This window comes from Globicephala melas, chromosome 16 (genome assembly GCF_963455315.2).
Source record: "Globicephala melas chromosome 16, mGloMel1.2, whole genome shotgun sequence".
NCBI classification, from domain to species: Eukaryota; Metazoa; Chordata; class Mammalia; order Artiodactyla; family Delphinidae; genus Globicephala; species Globicephala melas.
In genome coordinates, this window is record NC_083329.1 from 77,414,701 (window position 1) to 77,440,351 (window position 25,651).

General features: G+C 46.8%; 1 protein-coding gene and 1 pseudogene across 2 annotated transcripts in view; one reads left to right on the forward strand and one right to left on the reverse strand.

Annotated features, from left to right (window-relative positions):
- Positions 1–788: 788 nt before the first annotated feature.
- The window catches only part of NID1 (nidogen 1), a 95,042-nt gene continuing 70,179 nt past the window's right edge, over positions 789–25,651 (forward strand). For both annotated transcript variants that reach the window (XM_030839482.3, XM_030839483.3), the window contains exons 1-3: positions 789–1,117; positions 22,263–22,562; positions 24,707–24,933. In XM_030839482.3, the coding sequence (XP_030695342.1) occupies positions 893–1,117; positions 22,263–22,562; positions 24,707–24,933 (752 nt within the window). In that variant the 5' untranslated portion in view covers positions 789–892. The remainder of the gene's footprint in view (positions 1,118–22,262; positions 22,563–24,706; positions 24,934–25,651) is intronic.
- On the reverse strand, positions 7,124–7,682 carry LOC115843466 (charged multivesicular body protein 1B2-like; annotated as a pseudogene).

Sequence of the window (25,651 nt, forward strand, 5' to 3'; positions counted from 1 at the left end):
AATTCGGGAATTCCTTTCCCGAATTCTCCACCGGGGGATGGCACCTTGAATCCACCCACAGCTCAGCCCTCCAGCTTCTAGAAAGTTCCTCCTGCAGCCCCCTGGTGAAATTCTATGCCTTCCGGAAGACCTGGTTTGATTTCCATATCCCCAAAGATGCTATCCTTGACCAGCTATTCCATTCCCGATGTCCTTTATCACTTGGGGGCTCCACCCCGCCTAACACTGTTGTACACTCATGACTTTGGGGGTTGGACCCGACTTCTGGCCGAAGTTCCCATTACCAGGCATAGGCTCCCACACTCAATAAAGCTGAAAGAATGGAGGGATCAGTAAATGGCCATGCTCCTGGCCCGATCCCTTCTTGCTGATCCTCAGCACCTACTCCTCCCTCTTCCTACCAGTCTGACCATGTCCGACCTCCGGACGCCACCAAGCAGCGTTGGGGTGGACTGTCCCCGAATTCAGGGCATTTCCGTGTCGCCCGATCTCCACGACTTAGCCCTGGGCCGAGGATAATGGTGCAGAGCCCGGCCCTCTGCTCTTACTCCCGGAGGGGCCGTTCGGTGGGAACTGGGCTGGTTTCGGGAATAGCGGCCACCAGCGCCCATCACCCCGCGGGGAAGGAGGGCTACCCGGGCAGAACGGCTGGGGGATTAGGTGTCGCCCCTCGCCCTCCCCCTCGCGGCCATTGGGCAGCCTCCGCGGCGCGCCCTGTGGACGGGGCGGGGCCCTCCCCATCTTCCCTCGGTTCCCTCCCCTGTTTCCCGGGGTGGGAACCTCGGGAGGCGGGATACGCGGAGGGGCTGCCGAGGGGCGTCCGGTTACATCTCCGCCTTCCTCAGCCTCCGGCCGCAGAGCCCCTCGGTTTGCGGGACGGCAGTCCGGGAACATGTTGGCCGCGGTACGCCGGAGCGGAGCTGCGTGGACGCGGGCGCTGCTGCTGCAGCTGCTGCTGGCGGGGCCCGGGGGCTGCCTGAGCCGCCAGGAGCTCTTTCCCTTCGGCCCCGGGCAGGGGGACCTGGAGCTGGAGGCCGGGGACGACCGCGTCTCCCCAGCCCTGGAGCTGAGCACTGCGCTCCGCTTCTTCGACAAATCCGACCTCAACTCGGTCTACGTGAGTGCGACTCCGGGCGGGAGATGGGGGCAGTTGTCTGGGAGGGCGCGGGGGGCTGACGCGGCGTCGGAAGGAAGGCCCGGGCGGGCCGGGGGCGCCCGCGGAGCCGGACGGACGTGAGCGTCGTGGGCGGGGACCCAGACCCGCAGGCCGCCGGGGCGCGGGGTGCGGCGCTCGGTCCCCAAGCGCAAGGGGGCTCCCGCCTCCGCCCGGCCCGCCGACACTTCCCCGCCGCCTGGTCACTGTCGTCCGAGGTGCACTCGGGTCTGGGGAGCTCGTCCCGTCTGCGCCGCCCTGCGCGCGCCCTGCCCGACTCTGGGACACCGCGACCCCGCGACCCCGGGACCCGGGCGGCGTTTCCACCCCGGCGGCTGTGGACCGCATCTCCTCCGAGAAGTCGGTCCGCGTCTCGCCATTGTCCCCTGCCTTTTGGGGACAGGACCCGGTGCGGTTGGGACCAGGCGCGGGCGCGGGGCAAAGGCCAGAGCTGGGTTGCAGCCGGCGCGCGGGCCCTGCGACTGCCGTAGGTGCCGGGGCAGGAAAAGACCGCCAAACCGGGCCCTCCGCCCCGGGAATGTAGCCGACAGCCCCTGCATTTGTGTGTGTGGACTCCGGATATGCCTTGGCAATGATTCTGCTCTCAGTCCAGAGTTAAGGGCTGGGAAAGGGCGCCCCGGTGATCCAATTTCCTGTAGCCGAGCACTGTCACCATGGGGGGCGGGGGGAGGGCGGCCAGATGGGGAGCGAGACAGGGACCTTTCGCTCTCTGGGTCCTTCTCTGAACTGGCCGGGCTCGGGGACGCTGTCAACTTGGTAAAGTCCTTTCGTGCCGCCGCCTGCCGCCGCCGCCACGCACCATGTGGATTTCATATAAAGCTGTGTGCATTCCAGAAGTGGAGGGAACAACGCCATCAGCGGCTGGAGCTTGTCCTGCCGGTGAAATGGCTGTGCTCGTCTTCTGGCCGGGGCAGATCTCGCCCGGGACAGCACCCACGTGGAGCTTGTCGGCTTTGCCCAAAAAGAATGAGTCCTCGAAGTCTCCACCGACAGAGGGTGTCCCCTTGTTGGTTGACTGCCCTGACCTCCTTGCACAGTCTGCTGTAGCCTGTAAAACCCTGTCTTAGGTTTTTAAATGCATAAGATGAAATCCACAGGATTGCCAAGGAGACCAATTCTGTTGAAAAATGAGTTAAAATATTTTTTAAAAATTGTATTAAGTAATATATGCGTTTTTTTCTTCTTAACCGTATTAAATAGCAAGGTGTAGCAGTGGATCCAGTGTACGATCAGCTAATGCCGGAACTTTCAAGGTCATGGGGACTGTAAACAATATTCAGAGACACCTACTGTGACTATAATAGGAGAATATCTGTGACTTCTGTTAGTGGCAAGGTCATTAAGTGCTAATGCTACTGTGTTTTGTTGCCTACATTTATAATGGAAGGAAATGCTAAATACCAGTTGCGGGTTACTGAAAATTAAAATGAAATTTCTTTTTCTCTCTAGGTTAACAGACCCACTGAATTGTATTCATGAACCCCTATGTTAAATTAGGGCCCTCCGCCCTTCTTTACTTGTGGCATCAGACTAACCACATTACGTTCTAAAGACCTAGAAAATCGATTGCTAAAAAGTGATTCCTGTCAGTCCACACCTTCTGAGCCAATTTGGGTTTTTAATCTGCATTTCAGTGAGAAAGACTCCCAGAGCTCTCTTTGCATCTTATTTCTGTGCTTCAGGTTGGGTTCCCAGGAAGGACTCTGAGATGGAGATTAGCAGGTAGGTTATTTCATTAGGGTGAGCTTCGCAGATCCACAATTGTAGAAGGGAGGGCAGTGAAGAAAGATTGAGCGGAGTAGTGGAGCTGCAGTGCAGGCCAGCAAGGGCATCCAGCCAGTCCCCTGGGAGCTCTGGGGGTGGGATGGCCTTTCAGAGCTCTCTCAAGTCTCCTGAGAGGGATGGACCTCCATGTCCTTACAGTGATCAGTGATTCCATAAGGGCTGCCCTGGACCCAGATGTGACCCTCGGGTGAGGCAGTTTTTTCCACAGAGGCAGTTATCGAAGAGGAGGGCTGAGGACTGCATTCCCAGGAGCTGAATGAGGATCTGGTGCCACATCACAGCACCCACCACTATTTGTAGTTTTGTAGATGCTGTTTTGAGCTGATGGAAACCCTCACATGGCCCTGAGTGAAAGGGTGAATTGACAGGAAGTGTGAGCATGAACTAGATGGTCTGTACTGTTCTGGGCATTAGATTAAGAAAATGAAAGGAAACCCACTGAGAAGGAAAGTGATTATTGGATGAGTATATCTACATGTGTCAGGAACTTGCTAGTTTTACATTATTTAATCCTCAAAACAGCATGCCCCCTTTTTTTCAGATGAAGAAGTAATAACAATAATTAGTAATTACCCAAGGCCATCGCATCAGTTAAAAATACCCAAACTAGGGCTTCCCTGGTGGCGCAGTGGTTGAGAGTCCTCCTGCCGATGCAGGGGACACGGGTTCGTGCCCCGGTCCGGGAGGATCCCACATGCCACGGAGCGGCTGGGCCCGTGAGCCATGGCCGCTGAGCCTGCGTGTCCGGAGCCTGTGCTCCGCAAAGGGAGAGGCCACAACAGTGAGAGGCCCACGTACCACAAAAAAAACCCCCCAAAACCCAAAAAAAACCCAAACTAGGATTTCAGCCCAAATCTGTGTCTGACTCATAATGCTTTCAAGCATCAGACCTAAAACATGTGATGGACCCAAGGGCGTGCTGTGAGTTAGAGTAGTGAGGAAAGATTTTACAGAGGAGGTTACATTTAAGACTTGAAAGACAGGTCCATTTTCAGTAGGTGGAGGGGGAAATGGAGAGGCCATTCATGGTGGGAGGTACTGCAGGGGTAAATGCATGAGGATGGGAACAAGCTTGGCATATGCTGGGAAAGTGAGGAATATGACCCCACTGGAGCAGAGTGTTTTTGTGGGCATAGGAGGGTTCAGTCTGGGATAGGCAGTAGGGTCAGGGAATAAATGTATCAGTTAGCTCTTGCTGTGTAACAAACAGCCACAAAAACGTCAGTGGCATATAACTATAAGCACTTGTTGCTTATGTATCTGGAATCTGCAGGTGGTGGGCTGATTTAAGGTGGCTTCAGCAGGAGCAACTGGGATGATCTGGTTCTGCTCTGGGAGGTGGTGGGGGAGGGAGGTGTCTCAACCTCCACAGCTGTTTTGCCTAATATGGTCATTAGCCATGTATAGCTATTTTAAATTAATTAAAATGAAATAATATTAAAATTTCAGCTTTTGAGTCACACTAGCCACATTTCAAATGTTCAACACTCTCACTAGTGGCTAGTGGCCACTAGATCGGACAATGCTGCTGTTGAATGTATCCATCACCACTAAAAATTCTATTGGATGGTGCTGCTTCAGGGGGCCAGCTTAAGCATGTCCTCTTTCATGGAGATGTCAGAAGCATAAAAGAGTAAGTGGAAATGCATAGTGCTTTTCCAAGCCTTCCCTTGGGTCATGCCTCCTAACATCTCAGGGACTAAAGCAAGTCTCATGGCTGAGCCCAGAGTCAATGGGTGAGGAAGGTCATCACCCTCCCCGCCCCCCACCGTGGTGGTAACAGGCATGGATACAGGGAGAGCTGAAGATGTGGAGCCAAACGATGCAATACATTACCTGGAGGGTCATGAAAGACGGCTCCTGGAAGGTTAGTGGTTGCTGGGTTATACTGTCTGTAGCTGGTCACAAGGCATGCCCATCTTTAGTAAGATAAGTCTGGCAGTGGTTTGCAAGACAGCATGAACAAATGGACAAGAAGAGTTTGGGAGCAGGAAAACCAGTCCCATAAGTTACTGATTTATCAGATATGCAGGAATTAGAGCGTACAGGAATGGGGCAAGGAGAGGAGCCGGTGAACCTGAGTTGATCTAAGATGCATCGGCAAGATTTCTGACCAGTCACACGTGGAACGCGGAGGAGAAGGCAGGGAGGGAGAGGTTCTTGGTCTTGAGGCGTGAGTGAATGACGAGATGGTTGGCAGAGCTGACTTGAGTGAAAAGGCATTAGTCCAGGTTTGACTTGGTGGTGTTAGAGACCAAGAAGGGGACCAGAACGTGGAGATGCCCTGGAGCTTGTAGACCTTCAAAAGAGCAGTTAGGTTGGAAGGTGAATGGAAGCCTTGACACTGGTTTACGAGGGGAAGTAGGAAAGCAGGGAACAAGCTGAGAGCTGGGTTTGGAGCCCTTGGAAAGGGTACGATTAGTGATGACCCAACTCATCAGTTCTAACAGTGCGGTCTGGGGACTCCTGGGCGCCCTGGAGACTTTTTCAAGAAATTCACAAGGTCAAAACTCTTTTCCTGGTAATAAGAAAACGTTGTTTGCTTTTTCTACTCCCCTGCTCTCATGTGTATATAGTGGAGCTCACTAGAGGCTACAGGATATGTGATATCTACATGTGTTGTGATATTTATCACAACAGATTGAATGTAGAAGGTAGGAGAATCCAGCTATCTTCCATTAAGCCAGACATCAAATTGATTTGCCCAAATGTACAACAACGACACTTCTCTCCCTAGGTACTTTTGGGTTTTATTTTCTTTAAAATTATGTTAACATGGAATGAGTTCATTATTACTTAAGTATTATAAATATTTAAATTTTTCTCAATTTTAATTTCTGGTATGATAAGTATTGATCAATATAACCTATATAAACATGAGATTCCGGGAGTTCTTTAATAATTTTTAAGAATATAAAGGGGTCCTGAGACCAAAATGTTCAAGAGCTGCTGATTTGATGGTATCTAGACATCGTATGCCTCTGCCTTAATTTGAGAGCTGTTCCAAGGCAGAGGGTATTGCTGGGGAATATTCCATGGTGGAGCGAGGGGCCATCTTGGTTTCCTAACTTTATCCTGTGGGCCATTGCGTGATAAGATCTGATTCTCCACGTGGAGTAATCTCTTTATTTTTAAATCAGCACAATCCCAGTGATGAAACCAGTCATTCTTTGGACCCCATCCTGAGTAACGAGAGGGGAGTGGGCCAGTGTTTAAATCTAGTACATGATTTGATTACATATGATGTTATTCATGTCTTGACTCATAAGCATGGAGAAATGAATTAGTTATTGTTCAGTAAGTTCAGTTTGGGAAATAAAATTCTTTATGGCTATGAAAAAGTAATAAAAGGATATCCTTGGAAGCAAAAAGATTGTATACTGCTCTCCTGATGCATCTCCTCATCTCCCTTCCTCATGACTGTCTGTCTGTCTCTCTGTCTCACACACACACACACCACATACATCTTCCACAAACTGATTTTCATTATACCACTTACATATAGGAATTTTTCCTTAAGTAAGGTAAATTTAACTCTTAAGATCTTCTAACGTTCTTCCTATTTTTACCCTACCTTCTCTGCCAATACAGGCCACTGACTTTCTTCAAAACTTGCTTCAGGGACTTCCCTGGTGGTCCAGTGGTTAAGGCTCCACATTTCCATTGCAGGGGGTATGGGTTCAATCCCTGATGGGGAAGGCGCGGCAAAAAAAAAAAAAAAAAAAAGAAAGAAAATTTTGCTTTATTCCACCAACCTTACCAAGGAATTCTTTTTTAAAAAATTATTTATTTATTAAGGCCGCACTGCGCGGCATGTGGGATCTTATTTCCCTGACCAGGGATCGAACCTGCACCCCCTGCATTGGAAGGCGAAGTCTTAACCACTAGACCGCCAGGGAAGTCCCTCGTGCTAGATTTTTTTTTTTTTTTTTTTTGCGGTACGCGGGCCTCTCGCTGCTGTGGCCTCTCCCGTTGCGGAGCACAGGCTCCGGATGCACAGGCTCAGTGGCCATGGCTCACGGGCCCAGCCGCTCCGCGGCATGTGGGATCTTCCCGGACCGGGGCACGAACCCGTGTCCCCTGCATCGGCAGGTGGACTCTCAACCACTGCGCCGCCAGGGAAGCCCTGTAACTTACTCTTGATCATGCAGACAAGCAAGTCTCTTAGAGTTCATCCTGTTCCATTGAAGCAACACTTGTGCCTATAGAACCTACTGACCCTGCGGTAGTTGCATTTGACATCAAGGCTAGTTTCATCTGCCATTTCCTGAAGCAACATATCCACTTGGTTTTGTGGTATATTGTTAGGGTTGTGGAGTGACTCATCGTGTCTTCCCTTTGTTGCGTTTGAACCTTCAGCATTTCCAGTTGGTGTTTACACGTGTCCATGGGGACAAACATCTTTTCATGGAGGTTCATACCCCTCCATGTAGCATCTGCAGAGCCAACCAACGGCCGTGAACTTTGTCACCTTGCCCGTAGTCTGAACTCCTGCTGCCACAGCAGGAGCCCCAGCGCTCACACTCCAGAAATTAATTGCTTGTTTCCTCTGGTGGATTGCATTTTCAATGTGTATTCTTGCCTCTTCTGGACTGCTCTTCTAAATGGCCTTTTTAATCTTGGCCTTTCCAGCCTTTTCTTCTCTCTCATATTTCTTGGCATTGTTATTAAGTTCTCTGACAGCAAACTACAAGTTAAATAGGTGTTTCTCCATATTCGACATGGTCCCGTGACTTGTTTGGGGAGGCGCAGGTTTGATGGGAGGGTACATGCAGCCCCGTCCTAGTCTTGAGCTGCAGGCCGGCCTGGCTCCCTGAGATTGTGTCGTATTCCTCTTGACATCACTCGTGGACCTGCCACACTTACTGGCACATAGGAAGTTTATCGTTAAGTCCGGGGCCACCACCCATGGTTATGCAGGTGGTTTGCAGCACAAGGCTCTGACTGAGGGGCCAAACCGGCTAAAGTCCAGCCCTCAGGCCACTCACCAAGCCCTGAACCTCAGCATGGGCCTGGGGCCATTCAGAGGAAGGGGTACTTGCTTCTAATTTGCCCAAAGGCGCCCTGTGGTCTAACAGTGGCCCTGGCTGAGTCGCAGAATACTTGATAGAGTATTAATTTCTAATGGGGGCTAAAGTGAAATTGATGAATCAGGTTGATTAACCAACTTATAACTGAGGTCCAGTCACTTCATATCTCACCCTCTTATTATTCCAGACCTCTCTTATTATAAAACAAAGAGGTTTGATAAGATTATCTCTAAGGTTCGTTTTATCGTGGATCTTTGGTATTCTCTGATCAAGTGACCAGGTGTTGAATATATACCTTTACTATGTACAGGACACTGGTTATTATTTCTCACATAATGCAGTACAATGTTGAGGTACATCATCTAGTCATTCAACAAATATTTAATTTGTTGCCTAACATGCCAGGACCAGTGCTAGGCTTTGGAGATAGAGATTGAAACCAGAGCAGTGTTGTTTCTGCTCTTTACAGTCTAGTGAGGAAGACAGACATTAAACTAGTAATGACACTGTGATAAGTGCTATGAGGAAGAAGATCATATATTGTGGTGAAACTGAGCTAGACCTTCTCCACCTGGAACTAAAGCATGGGTAGGGGGTTAGCCATGTGGAAAGGGGAAGGGGCAGAATGGTGCCTCGTTTCTGAGTGTGAGACCAGGAGCTTGTAGAGAGGAGGAGCTTGGCATGTCTTCAGGACAGAATGAAAGCCAGTGTGAGTGAGGGCAGTGGTGCAAGAACTGGGGGAGCTAAGTCAGACCCGGACACTGCAGCTCAGAGCCGTCCAGGTGTTTCCCTTTGCACTTAATGACATCCAGCTTCTCACCACGTGTGGTGATGGTACAGTCACGCTGGCTCTCCACCGTCATCCCTTATTATCCTGGCTGTCCTCACGTGCTGGGCTCCAGCCTCACCAGCCACTTTCTATTCCTCGGCCACAGCCAGCTTGTCCCACCCAGGTGTAGACACTCCTCTCCCCTCTGCACCGTCCCGTCACGCAGGTCTGCTCACATGCAGACGCCCGTGCGTGTTGTTTTGTTGCATTCTGTCTTGATTTCATCCCAACATGTATAGCCACCTAAAACTAGTTTATTTGTTTACTTGTGTGTTGCTCATCTTTCCCGTTACAGTCTGAACCCTTTGAGGGCAGCGTCTGACCTGCCTTATTCACCGCTGTCTCCCAGGTACACACCAGGAGTAGGGTCCGGGGCACATAGTGGGTGCTCTGTTATGATCTGTTGAATGAATGAAGGTACGAATGAACGCTAGGTATTCCTTACTTCATTCTATGAAGCAGTGGGATGCCATTAGAGATTCAAGCTAGATGAGTGACATGATTTTTTTTTTAATTTTTATTTTATACTGTAGTATAGTTGATTTACAATGTTGCGTTAGTTTCAGGTGTACGGCAAAGTGATTCAGTTATATATATACATGTATCTATTCTTTTTCAAATTCTTTTCCCATTTTAGGTTATTACAGAATATTGAGTAGAGTTCCCTGAGCTATAGGATAGGTCCTTGTCGGTTATCTGTTCTAAATACAGTAGTGTGTATATGTCAATCCCAAACTCCTGATTTATCCGCCCCCCCCACATGATTTATTTGTAAAAGATTTCCATTTCCTCAACAAATAAATGGCATGGGAGAAAAAGGAGGGAGAACTGCATAGATTAAAAGAGACTTAAGAGACAAGCTAACCAAATGTAAGGTAAGGACTTTGTTGGATCCTGATGGAAACATGGAAACAAACTGGCCGTAAAACACATCTTGGAGACAAACTGCTTTTCTAGGAGAGATACATATGGAAATATGGACAGGTGAAATAATTTGATGCCTGGGATTTCATTTAAAATACTTCAAAAAAGAAAAAATAAATATGCACATGTGTGGAAGGAATAGATAAAGCAAGAACTAGAGTGTGTGGATAATTTTGGTGATTGTTCTGTGTGTGTTTGAAAATTCTCCCTTAAAAGTAGTCTAATTAGGGCTTCCCTGGTGGTGCAGTGGTTGAGAGTCCGCCTGCCGATGCAGGGGACATGGGTTCGTGCCCCGTTCCGGGAAGATCCCACATGCCGCGGAGCGGCTGGGCCCATGAGCCATGGCCGCTGAGCCTGCACGTCCGGAGCCTGTGCTCCGCAACGGGAGAGGCCACAACAGTGAGAGGCCCGAGTACCGCAAAAAAAAAAAAAGTAGTCTAATTATAAAAGTTTTTAAAAAATGATGCTGCCTGTGGGTAAAGGACTTTTAGGGGAGGTGTGGAGGAGGAAGAGTGAATTCTACAGCTAAAGACCTGTTGCCAGGGTCCAGGGGAGGGTGGCGGTGGTGTGTGGACACGGGTTGTGGGTTCTAGAGCTATTTGCAGGTGAGTGTGATGAGGCTTGCTCATGTGTTATCTCATCTGAGACACGCAGCAGCCCTGTGAGGTCGCTCAGGCAGGTGATAGGATGAGCCCTCTATTATAGAGAAGAACACTGACACATGCAGCTAAGGGCCTTGTCAAAATACACTCAGCTCGGGTCGAGGTAGACCTTGAACTCAGATCTTCCCACCCCTAGTTCTGCGGTCTTTATACTACGCCACCTTGGATACCGACTTCTTCCCCTCCTTCATTCATTTATTCATTTGACAGTCTCTCATCAGCACTGTAATGTACAGACTTTGGGGCCAGGTGTGTGAGGCTACACTCCCCATTGCATTGCTTGTGAAAAAGGTTGGTTCTTATCCCTTAAGGAGCAGGTTTCTTAAGTGCTTTGTCCTCAGGTAAATTTTTTTCTTAAATATTTTTTTTTTTTTTGGCCGTGCTGCATGTGGGATCTTAATTCCTCAACCAGGGATCGCACCTGTGCCCCCTGCAGTGGAAGTGCGGAGTCTTAACCACTGGACAACCAGGGAAGTCCCTTTAATTTTTAATTAGAAATGTTTTCACACACACACACAAAAGGGGAGAAATGAGTATCATGAACACCCATAGACACATTACATAAAGATAACTGTTGCTAGCATTTTCCCTATTTAATTTCTCTTTACTCATGTATCCAAAGTAACAATAAATTACAGTCATCATGACATTTCATCACCAAATATTTTACTATGCATTCCTAAGACAGTAACAGCATTTCCCTACCTAACCAGCATACTATTATCAAACTAAACAAAATCAGTAATAATTTCCTGTTACCAGTTTATGCCGAGTACATATCAAATCTCTCCAATATCCCCAAAGCTGTCCTTGGTAGCTAGACTCATTCAGACTGGGGCCCAAAGGATGACAAGCATTACATTTGGCTCTTTAGTCTCTTTTACTTTTTTATTTTATTTATTTATTTGGTTGCACTGGGCCTCCTTAGTTGCGGCTCGTCGGCTCCTTAGTTGTAGCACGTGGGCTCCTTAGTTGCAGCACGCCAACTCTTAGTTGCGCCATGCATGTGGGATCTAGTTTCCCGACCAGGGATCGAACCCAGGCCCCCTGCATTGGGAGCACGGAGTCTTATCCACTGCACCACCAGGGAAGTCGCTAGTCTCTTTTAATTTTGACCAATACGCTCCCCCTTTTTATTTCTCACTTTATTTAAGAGTCACAGCTTAATGTCCTGTAGAAGGTCCCACCTTCTGCATTTGACTGTTTCTTTGTAATGTAGTCTAGCCTGTTATTCCATCTCTGTATTTTCTGAAAACTGGTAATTTTGAAAATATTCAGGTTAAACATTGTTTTCTTTAGAAAACACGTAGAATTTTATTTTTAAATTAATTTGGGGAATAGTAAGACAATGCAAATGGTTAACAAAACTTGTAAAAACAGTGTTAAGGGAAGTTTCCTTCCTACCCTGGCCTCCAGGCCCATCGTTCTCTCCCCAGAGACAATCACTATTCATGAATTTTTTATCTCTTTGCAGAGAGAGCCTCAAATGTACAAACATATGTATGTACACATTCCCCCTTGTTTTCTACACCTCCTTGATTTTCTAAATAACAGTGTTATGAGATATAATTTACCTACCCTAAAATTCACCGCTTTAAAGTGTACAGTTCAGTGTTTTTTGTATACCCAGGGACTTGTGCAACCATCACCACTGTCTAACTCCAGAATATTTTGCTCACCCCCAAACAAACCCAGTATCCTTCAGCAGTCATTCATTCCCCATCTCCCCCACCTCCCCGCTGCCCCGGTCCCTGGGAACCACTAATCTACTGTCTGTCTCTATGGACTTGTCTGCTCTGGACGTTTCACGTAAATAGAATCATACAACATATGACCTTTTGTGACTGGCTTCTTCCACTGAGCATAACATTTTCAAGCCTCCTCCACTTTGCAGTACTTAGCAGTGCCTAGTTCCTCTATGACTGAATAATATTCCATGGTTTTATTTTTCCTTCCATAAGTTCATGGATATTCAGGTTGTTTCTCCTTTCTGGCTATTATGAATAATGCTGCTATGAATGTCCGTGTCCCAGTTTTCGTGTGGACGTCAGCTTTCAGGTCTCTTGGGTATATACCTAGGAGTGGAATTGCTAGGTCATATGGTAACTCTATGTTTAACGTTTTGAGGAACTAATAATATCAGGAGGCAAGTGATGTCTGGTTGTTGCTCTGCTAGCTGCTCGTGTTAAGGTGATGACAGCTAGATCATGTCTGTCGTGTTACATTTTTCCCCTTGTAAGCAGAGAGCAAGCTATGGGGTGATACTTTGTTTGGCCTTATGTAACTGTCCCTTTGCCCACCAACCTTTCACTTAATGTCTGTAGCAACCATTGACGATCTTTGCCTGAATCAATTATTAAATTAACGGTTGCCAAATTGTGTCTTATTTTGTCTTGTTGTTTACTTGTTGGTTTCTAGCATTCTTTCTACATTTATTAGCTGGCATACTCCTGTAAAGAAGAGCTTTCCCTCATCAACTGGGGCTTTTGGGTTACACTGACATGGTTTGTTCTGGAAAGGCAGATAAGTGCTTAATTCTTTCCCTATAATTTCTGATGTTCCAATTAAGGGACTGGTGTTGAAATTAAGGGATTGGTATAATCCAAATTCAGGGAGTCCTGGTGCCCTAGTCAGCACAGGTGAACTTCTGATATCTCTATCCAAGGTGTTAAGGAGGGGCACACTTCTCCCCAGAGACTGAGCGTTTGGACAAGGCCCTTCTCTTGCCTTTCCTGATCACCTCCTGTTCTGGAATGCTGAAGGACACTTCTACCTCTTCTTTTTTTTTTTTGGCGGTACGCGGGCCTCTCACTGTTTTGGCCTCTCCCGTTGCGGAGCACAGGCTCCGGACGCGCAGGCTCAGTGGCCATGGCTCACGGGCCCAGCCACTCCGCGGCATGTGGGATCCTCCTGGACCGGGGCACGAACCCGTGTCCCCTGCATTGGCAGGCGAACTCTCAACCACTGCGCCACCAGGGAAGCCCACTCCCAACCATTTTTAAATGTTGGCAGATAATCTCAGGTAGAAATTTCCTGCAGAAGAGATGGGTAATTTATCCTGAGTCTCTCATTAGACATTAACTGGATTAAGTTTAAAACACTGACTCATCTTTTAACTATTACTACCAGGTTGCCCCTTGTTTTTATCTGCTAATCCTTTTGCTTCTATTTCTAATTCAAGCCAGAGTCATTTCTCTGGTTCTGTGGAGTTAATAGAAAATATTTGCAATTTAGACTCAAGAGTTTCGTTCTCGCACTTCTGGTGTATGATCTTAGGCAAGTCCTATAAACGGAAATTCATTTTTTTCTCAAATGAAGAATGAAGATGATATTAATGCATGCTTTACTAGGTTCACTACAATAACTGGAGTAAAAATGCTTTGTAAACTGTCAAGTACCACTCAAGGGGGGCAGGCCCCAGGTCCCCTCTGGGCTCTAGGCTGGAATCAGTTAACCTCCACCTTGATTGTGTCATTAGTTCAGGCTATTTCAGGGACTTCTTTCTCAAGTTTTTCTTTTCTTAGGCCCTTTTCGTTTTCTAGGTTTTTCTAGCTGCCCAGTCTATCTGTGGAGCCATCCCATGAAGCTTTGCAACTTCCAGGACTTTTGCTCCCCATTTCTCTAAACTAGGTGGCTGAGTATAACAGAAAGAGCACCGGTAATGGACTCGACCAGATGTGGGTTCAAATCTTGGTCCCATCACTTGCTGGCTGTGTGACATGAAGCTAAATTAAGTCTCTTGTCATTTCCTTGTCTGTTTCATACGCATGAAAAGAGGGGTGGTTGTATTAAATTAAAAAAAATGCAAACAGCTTTAGTAAAGGGCCTCAAACCTAGCAGTAAGTGTTTGCCTCCCTTTCCTTCCTTGGCCTAAATTATTTTACCTTAGGTTCCTGCTTCTTCCCACCCACGGAGTTTGCTTTTGCAACTGCAAGCAATTTCATTGTCTTCCCAGTACTGCTCTTTGCATTTCTAAAAGGAGCCCATTTGTTTCTTATTTGTGCCTACCTCAAGTATTCTTAACCACATCTGTTTTAAAGAAGGCTTTCCCCTCAGGGTTGCAGGGGAAAAGCATCCTGCCCTGGGGCCTGCTACCAGGCTCATTGAAGTCAAAAAAGATGGCTGTTGTTTCACTTCCTCAGCATTTGCTTGAACGTAAGGAATCTAACACATAATTTTAATGTATGGAGTATCTGCATTTAGACTTTCTCCAGGGCTTCATTTGCCTGTGAGTTCATTTTAAAGATGCACAGGAGATTGGAAGTGCTTTTTTTTTTAAATGGGGGCCACTTCCTCATCGCGAGTTAGTGCTCTGTTGCCTCTTACTGTCAGCTGAGTGGAAACAATTGTAAGTAAGTGGCTCCAACTGTTAGCCCTGTGAGGCTTGCATTTTCACCCAGGGGCGTTTTGTGATGTAATTGATGGTGCAGCTGGCTGCAGAGCCTGTTTGGTGTGTTCCTTGGGGTGAGTGAATAGGTGTGTTCTGTACAGGGCTGTTAAGTTGCGCTAGTAACACGCTGAGCTGAACATTAACTTTGCTGAAGGAACTTCTTTTTCCCAGTGTGAACTGTCAGCAAGATTCAGGGCGGTATTTACGTTGGTCAGTGTGCTGGAGGTAGCTGCCTTTCAATAAAGAAGCAATGTATTATTACGCTACCAAAAACCTCAGCGAGGCAACTTTTGGTTAGAGTTACCTTAAGACAATAATATAACATCATCATCATCATCATCATTATTACTTTAGCCCTCAATAATACAGACAGACTTTCTCAGGAATGCATTCAATTCATAGGAGTTTTGGGACTTCCCTGGCGGTGCGGTGGTTAGGACTCCGGGCTTCCATTGCAGGGGGCGTGGGTTCGCTCTCTGGTTGGGAAACTAAGACCCTGCAAGCCGTGCAGTGTGGCCAAAAAAAAAAAAAAAAAAAAAAATTCACAAGAGTTTTGCCATGTTATAGTTACCAAGTCCAAGCTCATACTGCTTGCTGAATGACAGGCCAATAAATCGAGAGAGGTGTTAGGACAAGGAATAGTGACTTTATTTGGAAAGCCAGCCGACTGAGAAGATGGGGGACTAGTGTCCCAAAGAACCATCTTCCCTGAGTTAGGGTTCGGGCTTCTTTTATACCAAAAGGCAAGGGGGTGTGGTTGGTTGGTGCCCACTTCTTGGTGCCAGAATCCTTTGTTCTTGCAGCTGTCCATGTAGGTCTGGTGACAATGTTCCTATAAACCTCCAACAGGACAAATGTTATTCTCTGTTCTGCAACTTTTTAATCTCTATATGAATGGAGAAGTGTTATGCCTTTAAAGTTCAAAGCCTTGAGAATGGGCTGTCCTGTATATTTCAGGCTACAGGCAACATTCTTTTGTTTTGTTTTTTTTTTAATAATAGATCTTTATTGGAGTATAATTGCTTCAAGGTTAAAATGAAAGAAACAGATCCAATACAGAGTTAGATTTGTTCTTCCCTATTACATAATTCACAGCAAGGAATGTGCTGGTGCCACTGGGACTCAGGGCTCCTAAGTCAGGACTCCAAGGTGCTAATTGCAAACTGTTAAAAGATAAACTGGGGCATATTAAAATTCTTAAGCGTTTATTTGAGCAAAAATCGATTTGAATCGGGCAGCATCCAATCTAGCAGATAGAAAGGAGCTCCGAGGAGCTATGCAAAATGAAAGACTTTTATAGGCAGGAGGGAGTGGGTACAGGGAAGTTATCTGGCCAAAAAAAGCAGGTCCTAGTATTGCAAAGTTACTTTTCTTTAGGGGAGGGCAGGGGTCTACCCAGCAGATGACCTCACTAGTGCTGATCAGGTGGTTTCTGATTGACTGGTTTAAGATTCCATATAGAGTGGAAACTATAATCAAGTCTCAGTTTGGTGATGTGGGGCTTAGCATAAGCGACTCCATTTTGGGCCTGTAAATGGCCCAAAGATAGAAAGAGGTGCAGATGTAAAGGAGCTGGTGCTAAACCCTGCTTGGGGAGGGCAGGAGGGCTTCACAGGGAGAAATGGGACTTTGCCACGGACAGGAGCTGAGTGAGGGTCTTTGAGGCCGAGGGGACCATAAATGCAAAAGCACGCAGTGTTAAGTAGGTGAAACACCATGGTGAGTTTGGAGAAGTGCAAGCAATTAAAAAGAAAAATTCCAGCGCATCTATTTCTATTCTAGACTTTTCCTTACCAACATTCATATCAAAACTAAAACCTGGTCCTATAATCCACGTAATTTTTCAGCTGGCACAAAGTGATGAACAGAAAATAATACTGGTGACTGCTGTATAATATTTATGTTTAATAATTGTTTCTTTCTGGACTCCGGGCCCTGCACCTGGTGCCTCAAGCATCTGCAACTTTTGGTTCCTGTTAATTACTAAACCTGCTTTCACCAGCACCTTCTACTCATTAACACAATCTAGCGCGCCCAGTGCAACTAACATTCCTGAAAATCTCTGGTAGAGGAGAGGCAGGGGTTGTGAGGGAAAGGGTGGACCTGGGGCAGTCTGGGGAAGGAGGAATTCAGACAATGAACGTGGGCCCTCCTCCTCGCAGAGAGCATTCATGTGGGCTTAGCTATAAAAGTTAACTGCCTTTCTTTAGAAACTTTAAACTTTAGATTAATCACTTCATTATCTATTTTTTAAAGTTCATTTTGAAAATTTTAAACATATGCACAAATAGAATATTATGATGCAGTCTCATGAATCACTCAGCTTCAACATGTATCCGTTTATGGTGCGTCTAGTTTCACCTATATCCCCACCTATTCTTAATATTCTCCCCTCTTACCTAAACTGAATTGTTTTTAAACAAATCCCAAACATTTTATTTCATTGTAAATATTTCAGAATGTATCTCTAAAAAAGTGACTTTTTAAAAACAAAACGGGGACTTCCCTGGTGGTGCAGTGGTTAAGAATATGCCTACCAATGCAGGGGATATGGGTTCGAGCCCTGGTCCGGGAAGATCCCACATGCCACGGAGCAATGAAGCCCCTGTGCCACAACTACTGAGCCCACGTGCCACAACTACTGAAGCCCGCGTGCCTAGAGCCCGGTGCTCCGCAACAAGAGAAGCCACCGCAATGAGAAGCCCGCGCACCGCAGCGAAGAGGAGCCCCCGCTTGCGGCAGCTGGAGAAAGCCCGCGCGCAGCAACAAAGACCCAACGCAGCCAAAAATAAAAACATAAACAAAAAGAAACCTTGCAAAATCATGATCACACCTAAAAAGTTAACAATATTTCCTTAATGTCATCCAATACCACGTAGGTTCATAAAATATTTTATTTGACTTTTCAGTTGACTGGTTTAAATCGGGATCCAGGCGAAGCCCACACCTCACGTCTAGTCGATAGGTACCTCACGACTTCTGAAATCTACAGGTTCCCCTCACCTTTTTTCCATGCATTTATTAAAGAAACTGGGTATTTGTCCTTCAGGATGTCCCATATTCTGGATGTTGCTGGTCACATCCCTATGCTATCCTCTGAGTGTGCTTCTGTCCCCTGTATTTCCTGTAAAGTGGTAGTTACATCTAGAGACTTGCTCAGACTTGAGTTATCGGTTCACATTTACGCAAAGTGTTCTAGTAAATCGTGTCGCACTCCAGCGGAAGAACCACGGACACATAATGCTGTGGCCCTTCTCGAAGCTCACTGGGCAGTATTTCTCAAACAGCCTTGGGGGCTTCCCTGGTGGCGCAGTGGTTGAGAGTCCGCCTGCCGATGCAGGGCACGCGGGTTCGTGCCCCGGTCCGGCAAGATCCCACATGCCGCGGAGCGGCTGGGCCCGTGAGCCATGGCCGCTGAGCCTGCGCGTCCGGAGCCTGTGCTCCGCAACGGGAGAGGCAACAACAGTGAGAGGCCCGCGTACCGCAAAGAAACAAAAAAACAAAAACACAGCCTTGGTGGGAGGCTGTATCCCTATGGACCTCCCCTGTGCACTTCCTGGAGGGAGTTGGGAAGGGAGGGAGCTCAGTGTGCCAGGCAGGGGATAAGCTCTGTAGCTATGGCACAGACCAAGACGGACCTGGTCCTGGACCGCAAGGGATGTACTGTGGCGGTGGGGAGAGCGGCCAGAGCTGGCAGACGAGTCGGTGAGATCCCTACAATCTGTGGTCTGTGCCCGGAAGGACACAGATAGGAGGCGGAGACATAAATGGGGGCCAGGCGTGAGGGAAGGAAGGAGGAGGGGCCAGCCAGGGGAGCCTACCCTGGATGGATGGAGGAGGCTCCCTTAGGTGTTACTTCAGCTGAGCCCTGGAAGAGGCGAGAAAGAGCCCGTTATATGGGTGCAGGAGGTGGGGAAGAGGGATGCTGGTGGTCGCAGGGATGGAGAAAGTGCCGTATACTTTGGAGGCCGGACACACAGGACATGGGATGAGAAGGAGCAAGGAATCAAGGCCGCCTGCCAGGTTTCCTGGCTTAAGCAACTGGGTGAACAGCTGTTATGGCGACAGCCCTGGGCAGCTGGACAGGAGGCTGCGTGACTCTGTGGTGCCCAGTCTAGTCCCTTTCGAGATGGTGTTACCGACTTGGGTCCTTTGATTCTTTTTTTTTTTTTTTGCGGTACGCGGGCCTCTCACTGCTGTAGCCTCTCCCATTGCGGAGCACAGGCTCCGGACGCACAGGCTCAGTGGCCATGGCTCACGGGCCCAGCCGCTCCGCGGCATGTGGGATCTTCCCGGACCGGGGCACGAACCCGTGTCCCCTGCATCGGCAGGCGGACTCTCAACCACTGCGCCACCAGGGAAGCCCAGTCCTTGGATTCTTTAATCAGTAGAAATTGATAAGAAACCAGACAAAAAACTCAGGCAAGGCTTTACTGGGACTTGTGCTGCAGCTTGAGGGGTAAAAACAAGAAACAGGCGCCCTTGCTTGTTCTCCTAGGGGGGGCGCGGTGAGCTGGTCCCTTAAATGGGGTGAAGGTGGGAGCGGATTGGTGGGTCGGGCCTGAGGGGTGGCTTAGGTGGCCTACCCACCCCCTTGGTGGTGCTGTGTGCAGGGGGCATGTGCAATACCCTGCTTTTGCTCCAGGGACCTCAGAAGTGGCGATTGGTTTGTGGCCTTTTTGTATCGTATTGTTAATAATTTGTCCCAACTGCGCATGCGCACAGTTATTTTTAGTTCCTTTGTATTCTGTTGCTGGAGGAGACGTCTGTCCAGGTCCAAGTGCAAGCGCTCCGGTAGAGGGTCCCAGGTCCCAGCCTTTCTCAGTGGTACCCAGGTCTGTCCTCCTGGCCTCCTTCCCTTTGTGCGCCTGCCCTTTTATTGAATTGCTCGACTTGAACAAGACGGAGAAAAGGATCCAGGCCAGTAGGAGTATCATGAGCTGGACAGATTTGTGAAATAAGCCTGGCACCCAAATGTAAAGGAATATCGTTCCTCAAGTTGGCCATTAATTGTTACATTTGGAGAAAAACAAAAACAAGACTGAAAACGTTTACGAAGAAGTTTAGGAATCAAATGAAACTTCCGGGTGTTCTGTATATGACATCTTTCTTCATTATCACAGACAAGTGAGTTGAATGTGCCATAAAACTGCCTGAAAAATAATTTTCCTACTAATACTAATGAGGGTTATCTGGTCTTTGTCCAAAGCATTTGCAGGCAGGGCGTCATGCTTCTTGTCTAAAAACTCAATTCCTAAAGCATTCCTTGTGAAAATAGAAATTCCTGTGCCCAGTTTCTCAATAATGTAAGGCACCGGGAACATTTTCAGAATTGTTGGCCTGATTTAAATTTCACTGGAAAACAGCTTTTTAAAACCAAGTTGTCTGTATGTGGCTTCCATGTGATCACTTCCCACTGGCAACTGGTAACTGCCAACTTCTGGTGGCTTGAGAAAGTGAGCCGTTTCCCACGCTCCCACACGGCAACCCAATCAGGATGTTTGTGCTGGGAGATGTTTGGATGGGGTGGAGGCGAAGAGGGCAGGAGAGCAGCTGGACGAGGCTCCTTCCCTGACTCCCTTCTCTGCGGCCTGTCCGTGCATTCTAGAAAATCAGTGCTGGTGCCAGGTGATGATGGAAAATACGTCACCTGAACAGTTAACAGACCGTGACGCTTGGTGAAAGGAAGGATCTTGCTAGGTCCACACTTAACTCTCAGACCTGTTCTTTTCCCTTCTCGGGGCCCACATTGGCTCCATCACATCGAAGCTTTTTACCTGGTTCTTGACATGTTGCAGAGTTTGGTCTTAAGTTCCTTTCCTTCTTGTCGGCCGCTGCCCCCTTCTCTAGGGATGAGGTCTGAAGTGACTGAAGGATAAGGCCGTGGGAAGGATAATTAAGTGACCTGGAAAACCCACAGGCCTTCTCATGGACTCCTGAACAATTGTAACTCCCTTTGCTGCTGTGTTCTTCCAATCTGTAACCTCTTGAAGCTCAAACTAGGGCCATAGGCAAAGTCGCTCCCATTGGATTAGGCATTTTTTTGTTTTTAATTCATAGACTCCAGAAGTAAAAAGATCACTGGCGTGGTGTTCTCTGTCACCAGTGAACTGTGCACTAACAAGAATGTGGGAAGGGCTCAAAGCCTCATTCTAAGCATGGCTTTGCAGGAGGCCCAAGCACGCCCACTGCCAGGGGGCTGTAGTCCCTTCCCCATTTTCCCAGGGAATGTGGGTTTTAGCTGGATAAGAACAGTGAAATCTTTTCATAGACTATAAACTGGTTTCAAGAAGTGATAACTGGTAACTGGTTTCAAGAAGGCTGTACATGTAGTGATCAAGAGGGCCGACTTTGAAGTCGGGCTCCTTGGGTTCAAATCCCGGTGAGGCCTCTTATTGGTAACTTTGGACAAATTGATTAACTTACCTCATTTTCCACCTCAGAAAAATGTGGATAATAGTAATAGCTAGTTTTACGGGGTTCTTCTGAGGATTAGATGTTAATAAGAGGTCTGGGACATGGTAAACATTCAATAAATGTTAGCTATTGATCTAATTCATTAATCTGTTCAAAATAACGCCACCATCGTGACCCATCACGTTTACTTCTTGACACTTGTTTGCTTATTGTCTTATCATCTGTTTGTGTAAGTCCATCTCCATGTCTTTCTGGATTGTGGGTACCTTGAAGGCAGAGCCTGGGTTCTACTTATTTGTGGACCCACAGTGCTTAGCACAGCCCTGGTTTGTAATGATTACTCTGTTGAGTAAATGAACACAGTCTTTGATGATGACTTATGTTTGAATGGTCCTTCGTGTGCCACAAACCACACACTTGGGAAGCCTGAGATGCGAAGTTTAAGACCCTTGCCCAAGGTCTGGTGACGATGCCAGAGTCAGGTCCTGTGATTCTTGCCCCTGTTCCTTCTACCAGGCCGTCCTCCCCAGGAAAAGAATGCTGAGTTTTACAGTCCTGGATCATGTCTTTCTCCAATTTTTTTTGTATTTGACACACTGTCATGTTTGATACACTATGACAGCATTCTGTGAACGGGAGCTCAGTCTCCCCGAAGAAGATGTCGTTTCTGCACATCTTTTTTTTCTTTTCCTTTCCTTTCTTTCTTTTTTCAAGGAAGAAAGAGCTGAGATAATTTTATCTTTACGTACTCTACAAGTGCAACTATTGTGTACATTTGAGATTAATGGCAGTTAACGGAACTGCACTGTTTTCCTCTTGAATCTCACATAAGTGAAATCATATACTGTGTCTGGATTCTTTTGCTTGGCTTAATATTGGTGAGATTCACTCGTGTTGTTTTGTGTATTTTAAAAAACTACTGTATAGCATTCCGTTGTATGCAATGGCCAGAATTTATTTACCTGTTCTCTTGTTGATGGGTATTTGGGTTGCTCCCAATTTTTGATTGTCAGTTTCTGCACTCCTTTTAATGATGTTTGGTTTTGTACAGATTACCACAAATGGCATTATTGCCATGAGTGAGCCCCCAGCCGAAGAATCCCATCCTGGGCTGTTCCCACCGACCTTCGGAGCAGTCGCCCCTTTCCTGGCGGACTTGGACACGACAGATGGCCTTGGGAAGGTTTACTATCGGGAAGACTTATCTCCCTCTGTCACTCAGTTGGCAGCGGAGTGTGTCCAGAGGGGGTTCCCGGAAGTCTCTTTCAAGCCCAGGAGCGTGGTGGTTGTCACTTGGGAATCCGTGGCTCCCTACCAAGGGCCCAGCAAGGACCCTGCCCAGGAAGGCAAGGTAAGCACCCACCCAGGCTCAAGGGCAAATAGTCTAATATGTTGGCTTTGTACACTTTGGTCTTCTGGTTTGTGCTACTCTGATGTACCCCACGCCCATGCGATTGATAAAGATTGGACAGACATCCAAAGCAAAATCTAGTAAGCTGTTTGTTGCAGGTCTGAAGCTTCCAAAACCTTATCTGCAGGGCTACTTAAATCTATGCTGTAATGACGATTAGATGTAAAGAAAGCCAATTCCTGAGAAGATTGCCACATGGCAAGAACAGGGCTGATAAATTACAGCCCTAGCTGCTCTTATGCTGGGTGGTGGATAGTGGGAGGTGGCTTCTAGATAAATAGAGAATTTATTAATATGAAGTGATAGGTTAAACTAATAAAGCAGTCTCAAGAGATGTGAAGAAATAAAGACCAGATCCAGACTCTAGTTGGGGGGACAAAACCCATTTGTACCATGTGGGTGGTTCAGGAAACAAGTTTCATCATAACCAGGGATGGGAGTCTCTGGATACAGTGGTTGGGAAAGGTGTTAGGGTGTGTAGAGCTTGGACTTGCCCTTGGAGGAAGGGGGGAATATTTGAAGAAGCCATCTCTAGATCTGAGGCGACTCTTTAGGACATGCTTTGATTTCTCCTTGGAAAAATAAATTTGCTCCGCCATTGTTTAATTTTTATAGCATTACAGGGTAGAGAGCAACTTGAAAGGTCCAAAAGCACTCCCTTTAAGTGGGGGATATTCCCAGCTGGTGGTTCCCAAAGTGTGTACCACAGAACACTGGTCCCACAGACATTCCTTGAGGAAGAGGACTCCTCAGACCAAATAAGTTTGGGAAGCGCTAAAACTATATCTCCCTCATGGTGACTCACTCTGGAAAGTCCTATAGTACAGAAACCTGCTTAATTTTGTTTAATTTAGCCATCCCCAAACCTTTTGGCCATACCCTTTTCCCTCCCAAATAAGACACATTGCATCCCATAGAGCACACTTTGGAGAAGTCTGTCTGACACGTTTTGCTTTGCCACCTGTATCTGCCTGAGTGCTGTACTGGAAAACTGTTTAAAACCTTCAATTTCTCGAGTGTGCATCCTTTTCACTTGAGCGATACCTGCCCAGCCCCTTGTACAGAGCTCTTGCCTGCTTCACGGGCCAAATCTCCCCTCACTCTTACTTCTCTGCACCCTCTTGCAGCAGCTGTATCAGATTATTTGCAATTCCCTGCTGAGGCTTTTTGCTTGTTTGTTTTACCCACAGTCTCTTGCACTAGCTGTGCTCTCTGCTTGCGATGGCCTCTCCCTGACCCTCACTGCACGTGTCTAGCTCCTGCTTGTTCTTTCCGCCTCCTCTGCCCCCACTCCTCCCAGCATCGGGCACTTCGCCTGCACACAACTCCATTACAGAATCTATCCTCCAGTTTGGCAATGTTTTGTTCACCTGTCACTTTTCCCACCTAGACTATAAATTCTCAAGTGCGGCGATCGCGTACTTTTATTCGTCTTCACAGTGCTCGGGACAATGCCTGGTGTGTAGGAGAGGTACTAACATTAGGAATATGTTCTCTGTGCCTGGCCCTTCCTATGCTAGCTCACGTAGTCCTCCTAACATTTCTGTGCCGTAGGTGGCTTTATCTCCATCTTACAGATTCACAGCTGAAGGTTCAGAGAGGTTAGGTAACCTGCCCAAGGTCACACAGTCAGTGAGGAGTAGAGCAGGATTTGGATCCAGATTTGTTTTCTCTCAAAGCTCATTTTCTTTCTTACTGCACGGTGCTTGGGCTCAATCAGCTAAATAATGAATGTGGTTGAATATGTTTAATGGCTGTGGAAACAAATTCTGTGCGTAAGAATTTGCTAAGTTGCATGAGATTTAGGCCACTACCTGGAGGTGTCATCTATAGTTTTGCATTAACCTTAGGGTCACGGTTATGCAGAAAGTATTCATTGATTAATTACAAAATTTCTTGTTGACATAGCTTTAGAGATATTTAAGTGGAATTATCCTGGAATACTTGGTCCTACAAAAATATTTCTTTAGAATAAGGTGTAAATACTGCCATCTCTGTATTTTTTAGATACGATCTGGTGAAGAGCACATTTTAAGATCTGTAGATATTTTCCTGAGTAACTGAATTTTAACTCATCTTCACAGAGAAACACATTCCAGGCTGTTCTGGCCTCCTCTGATTCCAGCACCTACGCCATTTTCCTTTATCCTGAAGATGGTCTGCAGTTCTATACGACATTCTCAAAGAAGGATGAGAACCAAGTTCCCGCAGTGGTTGCTTTCAGCCAAGGTTTAGTAGGATTCATATGGAAGAGTGACGGAGCTTATAATGTATTTGCTAATGACAGAGAATCACTTGGAAACTTAGCCAAGTATGCTTTTTTTTTGTTCTTCAGTAGATTCTCCCCTTAATAAGACTATCATTAGTCTATAAGTCTGTAAGACTATTTAAAACAGTCTATAACTATTTAAAACAGTCTATGAGACTGTTTTATTAAGAATAATGTAATGGGCAATATAGAACATTACCTGAAAATGTTCCCATGGATTTAAATTTTGTATATAATTTTTATATTATGGAGTACTTTGTTTTTCTGATGAACTCAAGGGAATATACTCTTAGAATGAACAGGTATCCAAGTTTTTAGATATCATTCTCATTTGAGACAGCTTTACCATCTCTTCTATACGTATAAAGTTAGAAATACAAGTTATTCAAAACTATGTCCTGCTATGGCCCCAAGGCTGAGAAAACCCCTCCCAATTTCATATTGCCAGTTGAGTCTAAAACTCCTCTACACTTTAATGGTGTGCTGGTAAATGCTTAGCAACTGGCTTTAGGTGGGTTGGGGAAGCCCTCATTTATAGCATTTGCCTATTTCCGTGGTGTAAATACTCCTACCCATGGCCCGTTTACAGCTGCTCACATCATGTCGCTCAACCTGGGGTTGAGAAAAGGTGAACCATTATATAGTATTCTCACCATAGAGGTGCAGTAGATTCAAATAACTTGAAGAACGTAGCTAATATGAGTCTCAAGTATTTATTCCCTCTGCTTTTATTTCTTTTAATTTTTATTGTAGTTGATTT